The 21201-nt window shown below is 38.3% G+C and overlaps 1 protein-coding gene across 3 annotated transcripts in view; it reads left to right on the top strand.

Annotated features, from left to right (window-relative positions):
* Positions 1-19833, top strand: part of Casd1 (CAS1 domain containing 1) — a 41170-nt gene extending 21337 nt beyond the window's left edge. The window contains exons 9-18 of one of the 3 annotated variants that reach the window (XM_050123816.1): positions 214-636; positions 1635-1724; positions 5783-5902; positions 6873-7029; positions 8218-8297; positions 10480-10581; positions 12132-12272; positions 12753-12830; positions 17497-17589; positions 18396-19833. In XM_050123816.1, the coding sequence (XP_049979773.1) occupies positions 214-636; positions 1635-1724; positions 5783-5902; positions 6873-7029; positions 8218-8297; positions 10480-10581; positions 12132-12272; positions 12753-12830; positions 17497-17589; positions 18396-18653 (1542 nt within the window). In that variant the 3' untranslated portion in view covers positions 18654-19833. The remainder of the gene's footprint in view (positions 1-213; positions 637-1634; positions 1725-5782; positions 5903-6872; positions 7030-8217; positions 8298-10479; positions 10582-12131; positions 12273-12752; positions 12831-17496; positions 17590-18395) is intronic. The other 2 variants (XM_050123817.1, XM_050123818.1) reach the window with 2 other exon arrangements.
* Positions 19834-21201: the final 1368 nt, after the last annotated feature.

Genomic DNA, 21201 nt, shown 5'->3' with positions numbered 1-21201 from the left:
CTGTGACCATAACCAGAGAAGTTTTAGACACCCAAGCTAGCTCATACAGAGTGCAGGAGTACCATCACTCGCATGTGTGTCTGGGAAGGGAGTCAAAAAAATACAAGAGATTTTGGTTTCGATGTCAAAATCTCACCAGTATTCACAGCAGAAAGTGGAATATGAAATGTGTCACGAACAAGATAATAACCGAAGGAATTGGTCTGTTCACAGAGTGCAATGATCCTCATGAATGTGTATTGTAATAAAGTTTTGAAGCCTGTGGACGGTTCCTGTTGTCAACCTCGGCCTCCTCTCACGCTCATACAGAAGCTAGCTGCTTGTTTCTTCGCCTTATCCATTATTGGGTATTTAATTCTCTATGCCATTCAGTGTAATGCTCGCCGGAAGGCTAAGCCATGTCCTGACTTGGAAAGTGGTGAGGAAAAGAAGACTCTTGTCAATACTCCTGTGTCTTCAGTGGAGACACTTTTACAGGCTTTCTGCAAACTCGGCCTGATTATGGCTTATTTCTATATGTGTGACCGTGCAAACTTGTTTATGAAGGAAAACAAATTTTATACACACTCATCATTCTTTATTCCAATTATCTACATATTGGTTTTGGGAATATTTTACAATGAAAATACAAAAGAGGTAAGAATCGTTTATGTTAGCCCATGTTATCCTCCTGTCTCGTTACAGAACCTGCACTAAAGAGCTATTGTCACTGATTTACTGTTTGTAAGCCAGAGTTTACAAGCATGTTCACAGATGAGGAAGAAAGGCCCTGCAGTTCACTTAACAGACTCTTAACCACCCCTTTGAAACACAGTGAAACATCAGCAGGCCAACAGATGGAAGCTTGCCCCGGGAAGAGGTTTCATGACTCACGTTGGTTTTGCCTGCTTGTGGCTAGGGAAAGTAGAATGATTCTTTCAAATACTAGATGCTATTTATTGTCAGTTCTAATGTAAATATATATATATATATATATGGAAATGCTTCTATTATGAGAGAACTGTTTTATATTTATGTACTTATTAGATGTGTGCACACAAACTAGAGCTTCTATAATGATGTGGCTTTTGCGCACAGCATTTTGGGTTTTCTGATTTAGAAGTGTGCCCATTGTTCAGGATTATGTCTTAAGTTTTCTACAAAAGTATATTATTTGAAATCTTCTGATAAAGACAGCTCCTTTATGAGGATGACCAACCATTTCTTCATCATACTGTGAGAGTGTGCTTAGGGAAATAAGTTCTAATAATAGAACATTTTCTGTCAGTGAAGTGTAAAAGAACCATGAGATCTTTTTTTTTAATTCTGAAATACTAAAATTTTGTAAAGAAGATTGTGGATGCCATTTTTAGATCTATAAATAGATCTGTCATCGTTTCTGTGCCGTTTAGAACCGGAAGGACCACCCGAACCCCTCAAGATCTCATTATAGTTGTCTTTCAAGTTGATGTCACATTTAGGATAGTTCTACTGTGTCTTTTAGTGAGAAATAGAGGCTGTTTACCCCAACCATGGGTCTTTGACAGGAACATTAGCTTTAAATACTGCCAGAAAAATGTTACATTCTTAATATGTCCTGCTCAAATCATGACTTCCCAATGGGTTTTAAAGCAGACTTTGGTTCCTTTATGCAGACTAAAGTATTAAATAGAGAACAAACCGATGAGTGGAAAGGCTGGATGCAGCTTGTGATTCTGATTTATCACATCTCGGGAGCGAGTACAGTAAGTACTTTGAATCTACCTTCAAAGCATATAGAGAGTGGTGCTGCCCAAGCGCCCTTCTCATTTCCTACCCAGCCTCCTCATGCTTACCCCAGGTCTTTTGAAAATCTTTCATTTTAAAAGCAAAATCAATTTTCTTTGAAAAAGATGAAGCAATGATTGATTTTGTATTTATTTACACTAAGTTCTTTAGAAATAGCCGATATCTTACATTATCTTATTGAATCGCTAATTTGACGTTGTCAGGAAGCTTTGTAAAGGGCAAAGAATTTAGAATAGGTTAATGACTATAAAAAGAAATCAAATTTATAGTCTGTCCTTCATAGTGTCTTAAGAAATTTTAATTAACTACTGTTGCATTTTTAAAATAATTTTCAACATTTATTTTTAATCACGTCTAGCTGTGTGTCTGTGTTTGGGCTTGTGCACATGAGTGTAAGCACCTGTGGAAGCCATAGGACTTGGATCCCCAGGAGCTGCAGTTACAGACAGTTACAAGCTGCCTGATGTGGATGCTGGGAACAAACACAGGTCCTCTCCTAGAGCAGCAAGTGCTCTCCGTCGCTGAGACAGCTCTCCAGCCCCTACTAGTTTTATATTTAAAAACCTCAAAACTTAGAACTTTTTTGCTCTAGTTTTTTCCTTCTTCTCAGGAATTTTATGATCTAGACTGCCTCGGATATGAGAGAGTTAAGAAAAACTTTAGTTCTCCTGTGTCTTAACCTTCCAGCTGTAGCCTTCCTGGGCAAGCCTAACAGGGCCTTGTCATAGAGGCTCTCAGAGTGAGGAGTCCGACTCACATGGAAAGCGTGTGAAGATTTAAAGTTGGGAACTCATTCGTAATCTGTGAAGTACCACGTTGTTTTATTGCTCCTTTGCTTACACAAAACTCATCTGTAAATATTCAGTGTTTGAGTGATGGTAAATTCAGACAAGAGGAGAGTGCTCTGAGAGATGTAATTTTAAGATTGCACAGCAGTAATTAGTAATGTAAGTACTATTACTAGATCTTTTTCTAAAAAAGAAAAAGCCGTATTCTTCCTTATCTTGTATTTTCGAAAGTTGCTGAACCTCCCAGTTTTATGGATGTTTTATTTGAAGGCACAGAGCCAAGGAATGAAATTGTGCTCCTTCCGGGAATTCTCTGGTTGTGCTATAAGCTTGCACCAGTGGTGAGAGATTCCTGTGGTCCCTGCCACTGCAAGTTTGAGCTGCAGGTAGTGAAGCTGAGAGCATGAAAGAAATTCAGTCGGGGGAGATGACTTAGGACTTGTGGCATAAATCCATGAATTCTCTGGAAATAAAAAGAAGTGACTATTTCTAGGAACCTAGAAATACCTCTGGCCTATGAATAAGGACTTGGTTAAGAGTGGGAGTAGGGGCTTGTTTTAAGAACATGCCATTTACAGACATAATTAATTGCTGACATATTAAACGGGGATATTTCTATCTAAGAAATTAGGTAGGAAAAATTCATGGCAGATTAAGTTCCTCAATTCAGTGACTTCAGAAAGGAATTAGATTGTAAAAAGATGAAGGCAATTTGGCATTCTCATGTAATCATTTAGCAACCCAACATTTAATACATCTTTTTAGCCTGCCTCTCAATACATCCTCATTCACAATTTAAAAAAAAAAAAGCCCACACTGCTCTGGAAGGACATACTTTAGATTAGCAGATCATTTGTGATGATTAATTGTGTGTCCCTGTTCTGCTATACACATTTTGTTGTCAAAAATTACCTGTATCTTCACTGGAAAAGCATTGCTTGTGAGGTTACAAGATATTTGGGGGCTCCATTCCTGGGTAGTTGAGAGATTAACCTTATTTAAAACTCTAACAGCATGGTATTGTAATTGTCTGACCATAATGTTTTAGATTAAGTGTATCAAGGAATAGTTTTGTTCCCTGTTTTTCATGCTGGAAAGAAAGCATGTTAAAATTCCAGAATTATTAAATAGTCCAGGAAGACAGTATCAAATATTGTTGGCATATACATTCTTTTAAATTAAGGTTTATATCAAATATGCTTAAAATGCGGAGAGACTCAAATTTGGTATCTGCACTAGACAATGATATTTGTGCTTCATTGTGTTTTTTTTTCCTTCTTTTTTGAGACTTTCATGAAAGATTGTGAGGAAAATTTGTAGGGCTCAAAAGTTAGCCTACCTGTTTGATGAAGCTGCACTTCCAAATACCATGGCAGCTCTAAACTTTTGTTGTAATCTTGATACATGAAAGAAAAAAGGGAAATGAGGATTTGAAAACAGACAGAGAGCAGATGAGAGTCGAGTGCATGTGTGACTCACTGTTTGCAGGTCAGGGACCAGAGCCCCAGCTTTGCGCAGCCTATTCCAGGACTCCACCACCAAGGTGCTCTGCCAGCCTTGGGTCGTTGAAACAGGCTCTCACTGGACAGCCTACCTTGGTCTTGAGCTCTTTATATAAATAGACTGGCCCCAAATCTTTATCCTTCTGATCTCACAGACATGAACCACAATGTCCAGCACACAAAAATTTCCAGAGAAACCATAGATGATATTAATAACAATTTCTTGGCTAGTATAATATTGTGACCATGTAAGGCACTTCCTTCCTTCTTACAAGATACATGGTAAAATAGTAGGAATACCTTTGTTCTGCGAGTTTTCAGCACAGTTTGTTTGAGTACATTGTATTGGTCTTTTCTGTTCATTTGAAATAATTGCACAGTAGAAAGGAGAAATGGTATGTAAAATTTATGACAGACCAACACTGGTAGGAACCAGGAAATTTCCTATAATAGAATTGCATTATTTATTACAAATAAACAAGCTTAACTCTGTAGTCCCAGCCTTAGACTTAAAGGTACTTGAAAGTTTGCTTTCTAGAGAGTAGTAAAGGTGATTGAGAAAGGTTAGCCTAGGTTTGACATCTCCATCAATACATGCAGAGCTGGCAAAGGAAGAGAGATGGACCTCAAGTATGTGCTCTGCAGCCAGAATCCACTGTGTTAGCCAAGCAGCCACTGGAACTAGGCAGAGCTAGGTAGAACTGCAGTGTGCTGTTCAGAGGAGAGAAGATTGAGTATGACTGATTATAATCAATTTACACCGAGTTCACATTTGTCAGATTAGAAATAGTGAAGACTATTGCTTTTCCACTGAAGATGTTAAAATGATAGTTTTTAAATATTTTTGCTAAGTAAATGAAATCTATTTATTAAAATTGGATTCATCTGTTTCTTTTAGCCTATAAAGGGCATGGAAGCCACTTTAGGAACCATTCGAGGGCTGACTTTAGCTCTGCTGAACAAGCAGCTGCAGAGAGCAGAGCTTGCAGCCTCTGTAGATAGTCGCATTGCAACTTTCGTGACAGGGGCCTTCATAGCAGTCAGTGACCCTCTCGCAATGGAGTTGGTTACCTTAATAGAAGCATTTATGGTCTGGAACGATGACTCAGTGGTTACAAGTATGTTCTACTTTTCTAGAGGGCTCAAGTTCAGTTCTAGCATCCACATCAGGCAGCTCACAACTACCTATTACTCTAGCTTCAGGGGAATCTAACTTATTATTATGACCTCCATGGGCATCTACATTCAAATGTACACACACACACACACACACACACACACACAAATTCTTTTCAAGTGTGTGTGTGTGTGTGTGTGTGTGTGTGTGTGTGTGCTTAAGCCGGATGTGATTGTCTTCACCACAACCAGGAAGCTGAGACAAAGTTGATTGGTTACAAGTTTGAAATCAGCCCGGACCACTCTACCTCCAAAGGAACAAAATAAAATCTTGGACATATTCAAGCCCAGCATGGGCTTGATGAAGAGGGCGGCGATGAGGGTGACAGGGAGTTCAAACAGATACTTTCCCAAAGATGGGTGGTGAGAGAGAGCTCTAGTCACGATCTCATATGTCTAATCTAATTGTTGTGCTAAGTAAACTAAATATGATAAGTAGTCCTTTAGCCATTGCCAAGGGTAAGGGGTTTGTCTTGTTTACTTCTGAGCATCACGTCTCGACGGGCGTGCTGCGCCATCACACACTGTCCCTGTTTGTTCTGTCCACAGTTCCTGCCAGTGTACATGCACATTCGGGTTCTGGTTGCTGCATATCTGTTTCAGACAGGATATGGGCATTTCTCTTACTTTTGGGTCAAAGGAGACTTTGGAATCCATAGAGTTTGTCAGGTAAGAATGCAGTCAGTTCTCTTCTTTCGACTCAGCATCCTTTTCTGTCTACCTGTTAAGAAATATAAATATGGTCATTATGAGATCATGAGTCATAAGGATTTATGAAATATCACTTTAAGGTTGTTTTTCTGTGTTCACTGTGTAGTAATCTGAGATAATTTAATCGTGATGGAAGGAAAATACAACCTCGAAGCACATATAATAGCATCAGTGATCAGAGGGTCACAGTGCTGGTCTTTTTTGGTTTGGTAGAGCAGTACCCACTGAGCTGAAATGAACGTGCTTTTTCCCCCTGCCTGAGAAGAGGATTAATACTTACAGACCTTCTGCTTTGTGCTGAGCAGTTCCTAAGCATTACTTACTGCTATTGCAACCCTGAGATATCATTTTTCATGATCATGGGTGGGAACAGAGGCTCTGAGAGGCCAATGCTCTGCGCAGGGTCATAGAGTCAGTGGCACAGGACTCACGAGAGCCTGCTCACAGTCTACATGTTGTTAATAAATTGAAACTCATATTTGACATGGCTCTAATGAAAGTCACAGGGACTTTTTAAAACTTAAATGATTCTACTTTGTGCCTCTGACACCTATCCATCTTTTCCCAAATGGGTAAATCAGCATCAAGCAGGCGATGAATGGACACCTTTTTCTCGAGGCAGTCCTATCTCTGCATATATCCCTAAGAGGCTGGTGTATGATTTCTTTCCCTTTATTTAAAAAGATGACAACTATAGTTACAGGATAGTGCAGGCTGGTTTTTTTCCTGTAATTTTGTTAGTGTAATAATGCATATGTTTTTATATTAAACTCTTCAGTGACTTCAGGACAAATAAACCTTGGGGATTGATAAAATACACTGGGATAGTCGTTACTGAATCTTAGCTGTGTTACTGTATTCAGGGAAGTCTGTCTTTGCTTTTCATGTAAATTGGGAATGAAAACCGTTTTCTTCTCCATTTTCATAGGTCTTATTTCGTCTCAATTTCCTGGTTGTGGTGTTATGTATCGTAATGGATCGACCTTATCAATTCTATTACTTTGTCCCCTTGGTCACCGTATGGTTCATGGTCATATATGTCACATTAGCACTGTGGCCACAAATAACCCAAAAAAAGGCAAATGGTAAACAGACTGTCTTACTAATGTTAATGAATATGTTCTTTCAGTGTACTGCATTTCCTATTACTGTTAAAGGCTGTTTTTTTTTTTAAACTATTTCTAAAATAATACAGGCAGGTAGCTCGTGGTAGGCTGTAACACTGCAGAATACTAGCGTACATTTCTATTGTGTGTTTCCCTGTCAATAGTAAGGCAGTTTTCAAACAGCAGAGTGGCGGGAGTGGAAGGGAGGCAGAGCATCACCTGGGGCTGCGGACTCTTCCCACGTTGTACTTCAATACTGGCAACCCTGTTTTGTGTGGTTTCTTACATATGTGGACAGTTTGAGCAAACATTTACTTGCAAAAGCCTCGTATGTCAAAGTTTATAGTTTGTCTTCTATACAACTGTTTAGGAATTATCATCAACCTATTGTACATGTGAAGGATCCAGTTACTTCCCTATAAGATTGTCGTTTCCCAACTCTCACAGACTCTTACTGATCTTGTCCAAGTAAGGCACAGATGTTTCCCTAGTTCTTTCACAGGATCAGATCATTCAAGGGAAATCTTCTGTTCCTTTAATAAAGAATTTTTTAATATTAAATCTGTATCTGACTTCCAACTTAAATATTTTCTCATTGACTTTTGTTAAATAAGTGCCCAGGGAAGTTTCAGTGGAACTACCTTAAAATTCATAAGTGTCTTTGGACACTCTGTACATTTAGAGTGCAATTTCCCTACAAAAGTTAAGCCATTTATGACAATGCATAAACGTGAACATGTACTTTGAAATATGCATATCTTTTATGTTAATCCTAGTCCATTAGGGAGCTTATACTTCTTGGAACTTTATGATTAAGCAGAGTTCCTTAAGCTAGTATTTAACATGGGTTTGAGCATTGTGTTGAACATAGTTTTATGCCCTGTTGAAACATCCAGTAGCAAATGGATGTAAATGCATCCAAGAGGCACCTCTAAGCATGTATCTATAGCAGACATATGGCAGGCGTGTGCGCGGTAAGCCACACACTGCAGCCCCGTTCCTCACAGCAATCCTCTGCTGATCCCCTTTTCTCTACCTTTGATTAATGCCCTAGAAACATTTATATATATTATATGCAAGGGTTATTTTGAGGAACATTCAGGATATAAAACATTAAAGTTTGTTAACAGAAATTATATTGTTTTGTATGTTGCATATTTTCTTTAGGAAATTGCTTGTGGCATCTCGGCTTGCTGTTGAAACTAGCTTTTTTGCTGCTGTGCATCTGCTTCTTGGCATATTCTCAGGTTTGTATGGTCTTCTCAGCTTGTAGATTTAGAGTTTAAGTCTACTGAAGTGTGTGAACAGGGTTAGAGCCTTGCTTAAGCTTTGTTTTTAATGACTGGAATGAAAGTGTCACTCTGTGTCTGACTGCTCAGTGGAGTTCTTTTGAGACCCCACAGACTTTGTTACTACTGTTTTTGTTTTAAGAGCGATTTTAAGCTCTTACTCTGGCAATTGTTCAAGGTCCATTTTACTTGACTTTGATCAATCAAATGTTTATTGAATGCCTCTTATGAGACATACTCTACATGATGATTCTCTTGACGGAATATGCAGCTTAGTTTGTACATTCTTCATTGCACCACACTGCAACTGGATTTTTCTGTAAATGAACAAAGTAAGTTGGAGGCAGTTAATAAAATGAACTTGGGTGTACAGGGTTTGCGATGTTTTGTGTATTTAATTTAAAAGATTTTGGTCATTTTTATACATCTGACTTTCTAGCCTTTATTTTGATGGTTCAGATTTTCTGTAGATTCGGCAGAATGGCAGTGTTTTCTGCTGGTTAAATCCTTCAGGCAGACATTTTATTTGGGCAGCATGATACTAAGAATAAAATATCTTAATTTGAATGTCTATAGTTTTGACATAAGCTGCAGTTGACTCACAGTGCTAGGTTTTGCATAAAGCTATGTTAAGTGCAAATTCCCATTAGGTGTGTTTGTTATGTGTGGAGCGGTCTGTGAGCTAGTTCTGCAGAGCCTTTGGGGGCGGGGCTGGAGCAGGGTTGTTAGGCCTTTTATTCATACTATCATACTTAGAAGCATTTAAGGCATTTTTTTTGGCATAGCATCCAGTTTTCTTTTCCATGTGAGATAAATAAAATAATAAAGCAATGGGGAAATGCATAAAGAAATAGGTACCAACAAATACCCAGTATTCTGTATGTACGTTCAAAAAGGAAGCTGACCCATTATTAAATAGTTAGTGAGAGTATGAAACCTCCCCAGCTCTGGGTCAGTGTTGACTCCGGAGCAAGAAAAAAGAAAAAAACCTTCACAGAATGTCAGTACCCAATAAAAGTTCTTTATTGGTGATATAATAAATATTAAATTTCAATTTATTTGTAAAATTTTAATTTACAAATGCATTTATATAGAGATATTCTTCTTATATGAGGTGGCCAAGATCATATGTTTATATTTAGTATGTTATGTTATCTATCTGCTCATATCTATATATGTGTTTATATATATATATGTATGTATGTATGTATAATCCAGGAGGCTTTATTTATCAACTTTTGATAAGAATGAACCAACATTGCCTGCAGAGTAGATTTTGATACAACTCTGTTTTATATGCAGTTGAAGTTGTGCTTAAGATGGAAACAGTTGCATTTTGTTAACGTAAAGAAATTCTTGATGTTTTTCTTTCGGCTTTAGTAATTGTTTTTCAGTCATCATTTTCTGTGCTGTTGCGGTAGGTCTAGTAATAGGACATTCCTTAGTAGAGGGTGCTGGCAGTCTTTAGTCAATACTGAGGATTGTTCTCTTTGAAGGGCTTCATTAGTGTGCAGGAATGTACCTAAAGACTTTTGCCCCTTCAGTCCCAGATTTTCCTGGCTGTCAGATTAATAAGAGGGTGCCATTCAATAACTGGACAGAGTAAAACTTGAAACTGTGTTTCAAAGGCCGTAATAGCATTGGGATAACTGACTGAGTGAGCAATCCAGGGGACTGTTTCTGTTCTAATCGTTAGAAATAATTAGGGACAGCTAGAGGAAAATAAATTATATTTTCACTTTAACCATTCTTTTGGTTATTCATATCATATTGGCTAAAACATTTTGTATTTTTGTGTCTGACTAGTAAATATGAGCATTTTTGTGTATTAAATCCTAACTCCCCAATAAAGTGGTTTTCTAATTACTAGTTTTTGTTTTTTTCAAAATTTTGTTTTGTAGTAGCTTTCATGTGAAGGACAAATAAATTTGGAACTAATTAAATAATATTTATTTGCCATAGCTAAAGTAAATTTATTATGTGAATTTCAAATGAAGCCATATTTTACAAATAAATTGGACAGAAGTTTAAAATGTACATGTGCTTTGTGCAACTCTATCAACAAATCTGTATCTTTGAGTGTAATTGCAGAGCAGACATTGATTTGCATTGTCTTAACTGTCTGGATTCCTTTTCTTAGGGTGCATTTGAGAAGATCTTTTCTCTTTGGCCACTTTCCAAATGTTTTGAGCTGAATGGGAATGTGTATGAATGGTGGTTCAGATGGAGGTTAGACCGTTACGTATGTATCTACTTTATGATATCTTTCTGCCTCAAATGATACCGTTAGGAAATTAGTTGTGCTTTTGTCTATTTCTGCTCAGTTTTAGAATAAAGAAACACATTGAGAGTAAGTTAAAGTAGACTACACACATTCTCTTTTTCAGTACATGCATGTAAAATATTTTCATTGTTGTCTGTAAAGTAGCCTTTGGCTGACAGTTGTTCACATATATATATATAATCCAGCATCAGAACAGTATTCATTCCTGAGTTTCATGAAATGTTGATTTTGGGAAGTGTGTGTTAGAGAAGGACATACCCTGAGCTGCCAAGAGTTTTCAATCCACTCTCAAATCTAAGATTACTATTATACAGTGGGGTTATATTATACAAAGTTGTGCAATATAGATTTGGTGATAGACATGTAAAGCAGCAGCAGCAGCAACAACCTACTGGCCTATTCCATGCCCTTAACCTGAAAAGAAAGTGCAGACCGTCTAGCAGAACACTCAGTCATGGTAATTACTTTACCCTTTGCTTTTTTTTCTCTTTCGCCATCTTTCAATATGCTTTCTTGATAACTATTCAGTGCCATGCTTGGTTTCTAACATCCGTGCCGTTTATTGCATCTCTAAGCCACATATGAATACAGTGTGCCTGCTGAAGTCTCTAATGCAGTCTGCTCAGATATGCTTATCTTCTTCTGTTTTGTCAACTAAAGCAGAACACGATAGCCTGGTTGACTCCTGACCAACAAAGCATACTTCTTATAGTTCCAGAGACTGCGAAATCCAAGTTCATGGTGATGGCAGATTTAGTGCTGGGTGAGGGCCATGGGCAGCCCTCACTAGGAATGTTCCCTGGGGTCTCTTAAAAGCACTAATCCCACTCATAAAGGTTGCACCCTTATGTCCTGACCGCTTTCCACATACTCACTTCAAATGCCAAACTCCACATAGGAATTCATTTTCGACATTCAAGAGGGTTTTGTTATTTGGGGCAGGGGGGTGGGAGGCAGCAGAGGAATGCAAAGCCCAGTCCACTTCAGTGACAAGTCACATTATGCCTAGTTATGTCTTTTTTTAAAAAAAAAAACTTGTGCTTTCTGCTCCACCATGTTGGGTTCTGAGAGTAGTTTCCTTTTAAGCTTAAGATTTAGCAGTGATATTGCTGGGTTTGATTGAAGGAAGCTGTGTACAGTGTATTTCAATGTTTTGGAGACTGTATGGGCTTGGTATGTTTAAATTGTTGAGGTTAGGGGTGTAGGCCAGTGGAACAGATTGTGTTCCTCACGTAGAAGGCGCTGGACTCAGTCTCCAACACTTGAAAAAATCAGTGGTCTTCCCTCCCTGCTGCCTAGGCTGCTTGCTCTCCTTTTTGCATTTTGAGCAGTACTGGCTTTATTTGACTATCAAAGTTTGTTCTTACAGTTTACGTTCTTCATGGCAACTTTAAAGTTGTCAGCTTCTAGCCCACCTACTTCTATAAATACATTTTAAATAACCAGGCATTGTTGCTAGTGTTTGAGAAGTGACTCTTCAAAGCAACTTTCCCCTGTGTTGTTTGCAGGTGGTGTTCCATGGGATGCTGTTTGCTTTCATTTATCTGGCTTTGCAGAGACGACAAATACTTTCTGAAGGGAAGGGGGAACCTTTGTTTTCAAACAAAATCTCCAACTTTCTATTGTTTATTTCAGTAGTCTCTTTCTTGGTAAGTTTCAAAATGTAAGTTTCTAATTATCTAAATTATTAATTGATAGGGAAAATTGGCTGATAGAAAAACCTTAAAACAAAGAAATATAATCAACTGATTTAAATAAAAACTAAATTTTTTACTGTATTGTTTTGAATTGGATATAAGTTCTAAATATAATGTACATATATAAGTAAAGTATGGGCAGTAGCTGAGTCTAGTTAGATTGGAATTCAAAAGCTACAATCAATCAGTTTAGGAAAACTTACATCATCTTCTCTCTGATGTGAAGAGCCAGCACTGTCTGTGACGGCCCGATTCCCAGATGCGCCAAATCTCTGTCCTGTCCCTTAAGCATGTTCTCATGCTTAGACAGTTGGTCCTCCTGAAACAAATGAAGAAAGCCTACAGAAAGCGTCTAATGATTTTCTTTATCACATAGGGAGCTGCTATAAGGGTCAGCTATTTTGTGACTTGACCTGTACACTCTTGTTTTAGACCTACTCCATCTGGGCTAGCAGTTGTAAGCACAAAGCCGAGTGTAACGAGGTCCACCCTTCTGTTTCTGTGGTGCAGGTAATTATCTCTTTTCATTTTCCTCTAGAGCCCGTGCTGGCCTCAAACTCATGGCCCTCGTGCCTCGGTCTCCCAGGTGATAAAATCATGGCTTTCACACTCCACTCCCAAGAATTATCTTGCTTAGAGAACTTTTCACTTCAAAGTTTTTGTGTGAATATTGTCTTCAGAAGTGGAGAGATGAAAGTTCAAACCCAAGAAAATTCAGGGAAATTACCTAACCATCTGAATTTTTTTAAAATATTTATTTATTTATTATGCATACAATATTCTGTCTGTGTGTATGCCTGCAGGCTAGAAGAGGGCACCAGACCTCATTACAGATGGTTGTGAGCCACCATGTGGTTGCTGGGAATTGAACTCAGGACCTTTGGAAGAGCAGGCAATGCTCTTAACCTCTGAGCCATCTCTCCAGCCCCTAACCATCTGAATTTTATCTTCCTTTACAGTATAGAGATATTAAAATCACTATCATGTTTGAAAATTAGACAGCCAAGCATTTGTAATTGGAAAATGTTAATTCCAGGACTAGGTCAATGGCTCAGTTGGTAAAATGTTTACCGTACAAAGCACAAAGATTTGAGTTCAGTCCCCAGCACCATGAAAAAGGTCAGATGTAGCAACATGTGCTTAAAATCCCAGCTCTGGGCAGCAGAGGCTAGAGGATCCCTGGGGCTTACTGGCCAGCATGTCTAGCCAAATTGGTGAGCTCTATGTTCAGTGAGACACATATCTCATAAGAAGAAAATGAGGAGGAATTGAGCAACACACCCAATTTCAACCTCTTTTCCATACACACACGTATTCATATTTGCAAACATGCACATCATACTCAAAACATTTTAATTCTATGCTCATAACTGCTTTTATTAATATTTACTTGAATTTATTTAATTTTGTTTATGAGTTGCCTACTGTGCTAAATACCGTATTGATAATTAATGATTCAGTATTAAATACGATGACACCCTTTCTCAAGAAATGTATGGTTTGATGGAGATGTGGATCAGTAAACATTGATTGATTTATTTAGCAATGTTTTATATTCATTTAATAATCTTTTAATTCTGCATATTAGATATTCTAGTGATGACAAGATCCAGCACATTTTCTACTCTTATGGAGGGGATAATATTCTATAACAAATTATGTTATATTATATGTATATATAACTAATAATGAGTACAAGTATCTCATACTTTATGAGAATTTAATAGGGGTGGTATATGACATAGCTGGAAGACAAACAAATGGGGTCAGGGGTCATGGATCATTTCCCTGAAAATAGATGGAACAAACAGCTGGGCAGGCCCTCTAGTGAGAGGGAACATGGCACAGTGAAGGGACATAAAACAGGCCATTAGGCCTGGAACTCAGAGAGCCAAGATGTAGAAACGTGGAGAATAGTGCCTGTAAGGGGAGCAGAGTCTGGCGAAGACTCAAGCCGGCTCTACAAAGCAAATGGTCAGTTGCAGGTCATCATAGGGCAGGATCATCAGTGTGGGGACAGTAGGTATAGATTGCTTTGAAAGTGTGGGCGTTCTTCCTAACCTTCACTGATGTAAGGGCAAGGTTTTTGAAGGAAATTGTCTTAAACTTTGAAGAATAAGTAGTCTAGCACGGAGAGGCATGGAGAGTTTTTGGAGTGTCTTCTCCTAGATCCTAAGTGTTCTTCAGTGTAGGGACTGTTGGATTTATTCTCAGCTTCTGTGTATTCTGTAGCACCAAATAGGTGAGAGATCCTCTAGGCATGATTGGTAATCAAGTTTCCAACGCTGTCTTTGAATGGCATTTCTTTTGCTTCTGCAGACAAGAGGACTGCTTACCGATAGCTCTTTGTACAACTTATGAAATGTCAGTGCTGTGACTCACCGGATGAGAGGAACATTAACACTCATAATATACCAGGCAGAACAGTTTAGAGAGAGAAATCAGAGAGTGGCTGCAAGCAGAATAACATCAGCTCCTTCCTACTTAGCCGCCCCCTCATGCTTGTCTGTCTAGCTACCTTTGTTGTGAGAGCCGAGCTTCTCCCTTGTAGGGTAGTAGAGTGGACTAGGAATATAAATTAAAGCAAACATTAGTTTTATTGACTGCTTCTTGTTAAGGATATTTGTTCCACACCGTAAATGTCAACAGCATCTAAGAAATTCAGATGCTATAGCAACGTTCTTCTGACCAGACTGCATGCTTGTTCCTTAGATGTGGACAGAGGATATATGTATGTTGAGAATGACAGATGACAGACAGAGAGATAAATAGATAATCATTAAGTACATGCATTACATACATGTCTGAGGGGATTATTTGAAGATTTTAGCCACATCAATAATTCCTAGTATTTGATATGAGAAGTTTTTCTTTCCTCATTTCCCTCTCTCTCTTCTGTCCTCCCTCTATTTCTCTGTCCTTCTCTCTCTACCTCCTTTCCTCTCATTCTATACATATATATGTGCATATATATATATATATATAGAGAGAGAGAATGTGTGTGTGTGTGTTATTAGAGAGAGAGAGAAAATGTGTGTGTGTGGGGGGGGGGGGTCTGGTAGGCACCAGACAAGTACATCACCATTGAGTGTAACCCCAGCCTGTGCCAATCTTTGAATCTGAGCTTTGTGGTTTTGCCCGTCATCCTTGATAGGAATTTTCAGCTGTGACTAGTTATGGAACAGGTAATTAATCATAAAGAATGTATAAAAAGGATTATAATAGCAAACAGGAAGTTTTAATGTTAACCCAAATTTAAACATTATTATCTTCACTTGACATTAATAATGACTTCCCAAACTTCAACTGTGCTCTTTATGGTGATTATTTCATTGATTTTTCTATTTTCCTTATTTATCAAATATGATAAAGTACAGCATTTCAGTAGGACAAAGGGATGTAGTAAATGTTGGGAATGGTGGATCCTAGATCTAAGGAGAGAAAGTGCTCTTCCCGAATGTCCAGTTGTGCAGCCAAAGGGACTGCATACATATGCATCCATATGTCCAGTACTTTGCATGACAGCTAGTTATAATGACACTTTACCTCTAAATGTGCAATGCTTATGCTGGTAACCCTATAGAAAGCTTTTTTAAAGATCTCCAGTGAGTGCCTCAATAAACACCCATGCGTGTTTTCATATTAATGCTTATGTCTTCTTTTTAAAGCTCCTCCCCATTTGTGTTGCTCATGAAGCAGACCCAGTTAAGTGCCTTTTCTCAAGTCCTAGAACTGGCACAAACAGGCCCTGTTGGTAGCTCTCTGATGCTATTGCCCAAGTATCCTGCAGCTAAATGCCTGAGAGTTTCTTCTGGCCAGATTAGCCAAATACCTTTTTTCACTTCCTTATTCTTATCTCTCCAGAGAATTTCTGCATCCTTTGACAGAGGCATGGGATAAACATCACTCAAAAGGAGTTCTTTTCTGAAGTTTAAATGGATGTCCCAACCCTTTTATAAGAGTAAAATTTTGAGGGGCTGGAGAGATAGCTCAGTGGTTAAGAGCACTGCCTGCTGTTCCAAAGGTCCTGACTTCAACTCCCAGCAACCACACGGTGGCTTACAACCATCTGTAGTAAAGTCTGGTGCCCCCCTCTTGCCTGAAGAGCAATGTATATCTAATGAATAAATAAATCTTTAAAAGAAAGAGTAAATTTTGAAAAGATAATGATGAAAATGTAATCTCTCTTTTTTTGAAAAAGCATACTGTCTTGCTTCTTTGAAAGGAAGATGAATTTTAAGGATAGTACTTAATAAACTGGTTGGTTATAGGATATGAGACTGTGATTTGGAAGTTTCAAAAATACAAGAGTCTTCCCCCTTGCACATAAAAGATGCAGGAAAGGGTGTCAGCTAGAAGCCCCCAAACCAGAGATTGTTTTGGACTAACAATCCAGAGAGAAAGCTACTGCGTGGGAATGCTGTGTGAGATGTCACCTATCAGGCCTTGTGGAGGCCACCTGATGGTTTTCATGGCCCTGCTGCTCCCATACACACATCCCTGGCAGAGCAGGAAGGATTGCATTCACTGTGACAAAATACTCAAGAAAACCAACTTAAAGGAGGCAAGACGTGCTTTGCTTCATGGCTTAATAGGTTTCAGTGGCGTTTGTGGGCCTGAGCATTTCTGGGCTGTGATGAGGCAGAGCACCATGGAATGAATGTGGTCTGTCCAAGTTGCTTGCCCCAGGGTGGCCAAGAAGCAGAAATAGAGAGGAAGGTTCAGGGACAAGGTTTACTCTTCATATCCTCGTTGACCTACTTCCTCCATGCAGGCCCCAGCCATGAGCTCATCGGTGAGTCAAAGCACAGATAGGAAGTTTGAGTATGTAAAGAAAAAGAGTGGCCATGGACCTGGCAGATACTTTATGAATAGAGCAAAAGTACATCAACTTTCCATAGAGAATCTGGTGGTGGGGAGCAAAGGGTTAATATGTTTCTGTTATGCATAAAGTAAAACATTTTCTGTCTTACATTATCTCAAACCATCACTACGCTTCAGTGTACAGATCATGTGTTGAGAAACCCAGGTTGTATGCACTCTAACCAAAATATCCTGCCAATATTTATCAATTAAAACTATATATCAAATTCAAGAATATAAACAATGAAATCGTCACTTTATTCTTTTAAATAAACATGCAATGATATTGACCTTTTTGGTTTTTTTCTTATAGATTGTAGCCTTCATCCTGATAAGGAACATCCCTGGATATGCCCGTTCTGTTTACAGTTCATTTTTTGCTTGGTTTGGAAAAATTTCACTAGAGGTTGGTACTCTAATATTTTGCTTTATCACAAACAATCAGGCATACATGTACATGTATGTGTGTGTGAATGTGCAAACCTGTTGTACTCCTTTTAGATCAGGGTTATATCACATGTATTTGAACATAAATTTGAACAATCATAAAGCATTTGGGATGCTTTTAAGTCTTATTTAACAGTAACTAGAGGTCAGTGACTATCAGAACATCTTCACATTGCTCTAAGCTTTTCAGTCCAACTAAGAAGTAAGAAGTAAGCAGAAAAGTATCAACCAGATAGAAATCAAGTCACACCAGGGAGATTTTGACTTTTTGTTCTTCTCTATAATTAAATACTGCTGGAATTCAGCTCTCTAATGTTTATTGTAGTAAATGTAAGGTTTATATGACTGGACACTGTTGGAAGATATTCAGATTCATTACAGTCTGAGCTATAAAGATAAAATTATCTGCAAAATCAATTTAAGCCACGGGGTGTGAAGCACACTCTGCAGATTCTGAAATTTGTTATTTGAAATAAAATGCTTTCACACAATTCATACTACAGTTATAACAGATACTTCATAGAGTATATTTATAGAGTTACCTTCTTAAATAGGACAGGTAAGTTTCTCCAAGTTCCCTGGTCAGGATTCTCTCATTTTCCGTTGTCTCCGTTAGAAGAGGGACTGTATAAAGCAACAAACTGCACATCAGGCTTCCGGGCCATCATGAGAACCCGATGGGTCAGAAAAGCCTCCCAGAGTAAAGCATCACCACAATATTTAAATTAGGGACATCTGTGACTTTCTGCTCTGCTCTGTTTCCAGCTGTTCATCTGTCAGTATCACATCTGGCTGGCCGCAGACACGAGGGGCATTTTGGTACTCATCCCTGGAAACCCTACTCTCAACATCATTGTCAGCACTTTCATCTTCGTTTGTGTGGCCCATGAAATTTCTCAGATCACTACTGACCTAGCGCAGGTCCTTATTCCTAAAGATAACCCATCTCTCCTCAGAAGGCTGGCATGTACAGCTGCATTCTTTTGTGGACTTCTCCTCTTATCCTCCATTCAAGACAAATGAAGACTCTTGGCTCCCAAGATCCTGACACCAAACTCTTTGGGCTTACTTTGCAACTGCCTGGAGGGGAAATCATCTGTCTGGAAATATTAATGACTCTGTAAATATAAACATTCGACAAGGGGATAGTTTTGTGATGTCTGCTAACTTCGTGTGGTTCTACATATCAGCGCTGCATATATCCAGTGTGAACCAGGATGCATCAGACAGGAATGTATGTAGGAAAGACTTTTCTACTGGACCTGTGTCTCCGTTCATAGGTGATTATAGTTGACATATGAAGGCAGGGAAATGATCGGTTTTCCAGTAAACATATATGTAATTTAATTAGCTTAGTGATGCCACTGAGTGTTTGATATTCCCTAAATTTGTAGTAATTGTCCCATCTGTGTCTGTGCTCATGGAACTACTTCTCTGAGAACTTAGTACCGAAATGGCCCGCAGGGTTCCTTTCTGTCACGCCTGCAGTGATGTGGAGTGAGAGTCAGTCTGTCATTAGCTTGTTTGTATTCATATCTGCTGTGCATTTCGGATGTGACTTTTTTTCCTAGCTGTGGTTTCAGGTGTGTAAGCCTAAAGCTTTGTACATTCTGCCCTTCACAGAGTTGTTCTGAATCTCGGTGACAAGGTCTGGTCATTGTGGATGTCATTCTTATTTTTAAAAAAGGCCGAGTGTTCCTTCCAATCCGAGATACTTCTGTTTCTTTTCCCTTAATTCTAACAAGATAACAAGCTACCCTGTGTATCCACAAATGTTTGCTGGCCACTAATTAAGTATTGTATATTATTTCCAATCTTTGGAAAGTCCTTTATAGCCCTTTGGTTACTGCCTATTATTCCCTTCTATTTTTTTTAAATATTTATCAATCTGAACCTGTACAGCATAGTGAAGTTTCAAGTCCTTTGACTGAAATGTATGACCTAGGATTGTAAGTACAATAGTGACTTTGGATAATGAATGATTTGTTCAGTTGGTTTTTTATAACCTAACTGTTAAACGTATACATTTATTTATCTCTTGTACAGATCTGATTATGATTTTTAATGTATGAAAGATTGCACTTATTTGCTTTTCTCCTGTGTGTGGTAAGATGTATTTTCTGTTCACAATGTGTGACAGTAAGGAGTAATTTAAACAGTAAATAAACATTCAGTGGATGCTTATTTTTGTATTGGCAAAATAGCAAGTCTTGGGTGTGTTTTTTTTAAATGATTTTTTATTTCAGTTATCCTCTTTACCAACCCCTTTATATGTAGGGATAAATCACCAGGTTCTAGCTGAGAGCGAATAATTTACTTATTAGGGCTTGTGACGGTAATCTGTCTTCCCACCAGGAAATTTAAGAATTATGGTTTATTTCTATGTTTTATTTCAAAGTTTTATAATTCTCCAACCTTATATGCTATTGATACATTCCCACTAACTGAGAAATATTTATTTGACAGAAATGTGTTTCCCTGTTTCTCTGTTCTTCTGCCCTTCCTTAATCTTTTGACATTTCCCAGATAGACAATTGTAATGATTCATTGCTCTGCCTCCTAGACGGCAGCCTTGTAAGCAGAGACTCGTAGAGTTATAAATCAAAAACTTCCCAGCACTGTGCTCACATTACTCTTGCTCATGTAGCTTGCCAATGAGCAGAGTGCATTTTAATTTAGCTTGTACGTTTTATCACCTGAAGAAGTCTTGCTGATGGAGCAATTGAAAGAGAAAGATGACCAGTTCTTTCTGTGGTTTGCAGGCAACTATGTCTTTCAGTAATGATGCCCAAGAGAATGTCTGGTGCCGAAGTTTTTCTCTTCTATTTGAACTCAAGCCTAAAACTTAAGCGAAAAAGTATTATTTCTTCATGGCATTTTTTTAAGTTTCAAGACATTTTTAGATAGCACTATACATAAGAATATAATAAAAACATAATGGGTTTTTTATATATATTTATACTTGAAATCCATCATATTTAACTTGGTTTAGCATGTCTTCTGGATAAGAGGGCATTGCAGAAGCTGCCACAAGGATGGCATCTGTGTTTGGTAAAGAAAGTGTTCTTTCTGCTTGGTGTAGATGCTGACTTGCTGGGCATGCCAATCTTCATAAAACTGCTTCTGTATGCTAACAAATAGAGAGGACACTTCTCAAACTCAAATAGTCTCTAGTCAAAATCGCATGCAGGAAACCATTCTGCCTCCAAGCTACTTTGCTACTCAATTTTCCATGCCCGCCCCACTTCTTGTGGCAAATCTTCCCCTTGTGTCCAAGCACATTGCCCATCTCCCTGTATTAGAATGGATTGTTTGTTTTTGTGAGTTAATAAATGATATTGATATGCCACTATTCCATCACAGCATAACACTACAATTTCTTTAATGGATACATTTTTTCCTCCATAAATTCTTTATCTTCTCAAGGCTAGAAAGCTTTTAGATGTGATAAAGTTAACTTTAATAATAAGCATATCAGTATTTTCATCTTTTACAGATTTTTTATAAGTAGATGGTTAGATGGATGGTGATGATTAGGTAGATGGGGGAGGGAGGGAGGGAGGGAGGGAGG

The sequence above is a fragment of the Alexandromys fortis genome, unplaced genomic scaffold (assembly GCF_014885135.2).
Source record: "Alexandromys fortis isolate MF-2015 unplaced genomic scaffold, M_Fortis_MF-2015_v1.1 scaffold_214, whole genome shotgun sequence".
NCBI classification, from domain to species: Eukaryota; Metazoa; Chordata; class Mammalia; order Rodentia; family Cricetidae; genus Alexandromys; species Alexandromys fortis.
The sequence above is the reverse complement of the archived record's forward strand: the minus strand, read 5'-3'. Positions and strand labels throughout refer to the sequence as shown.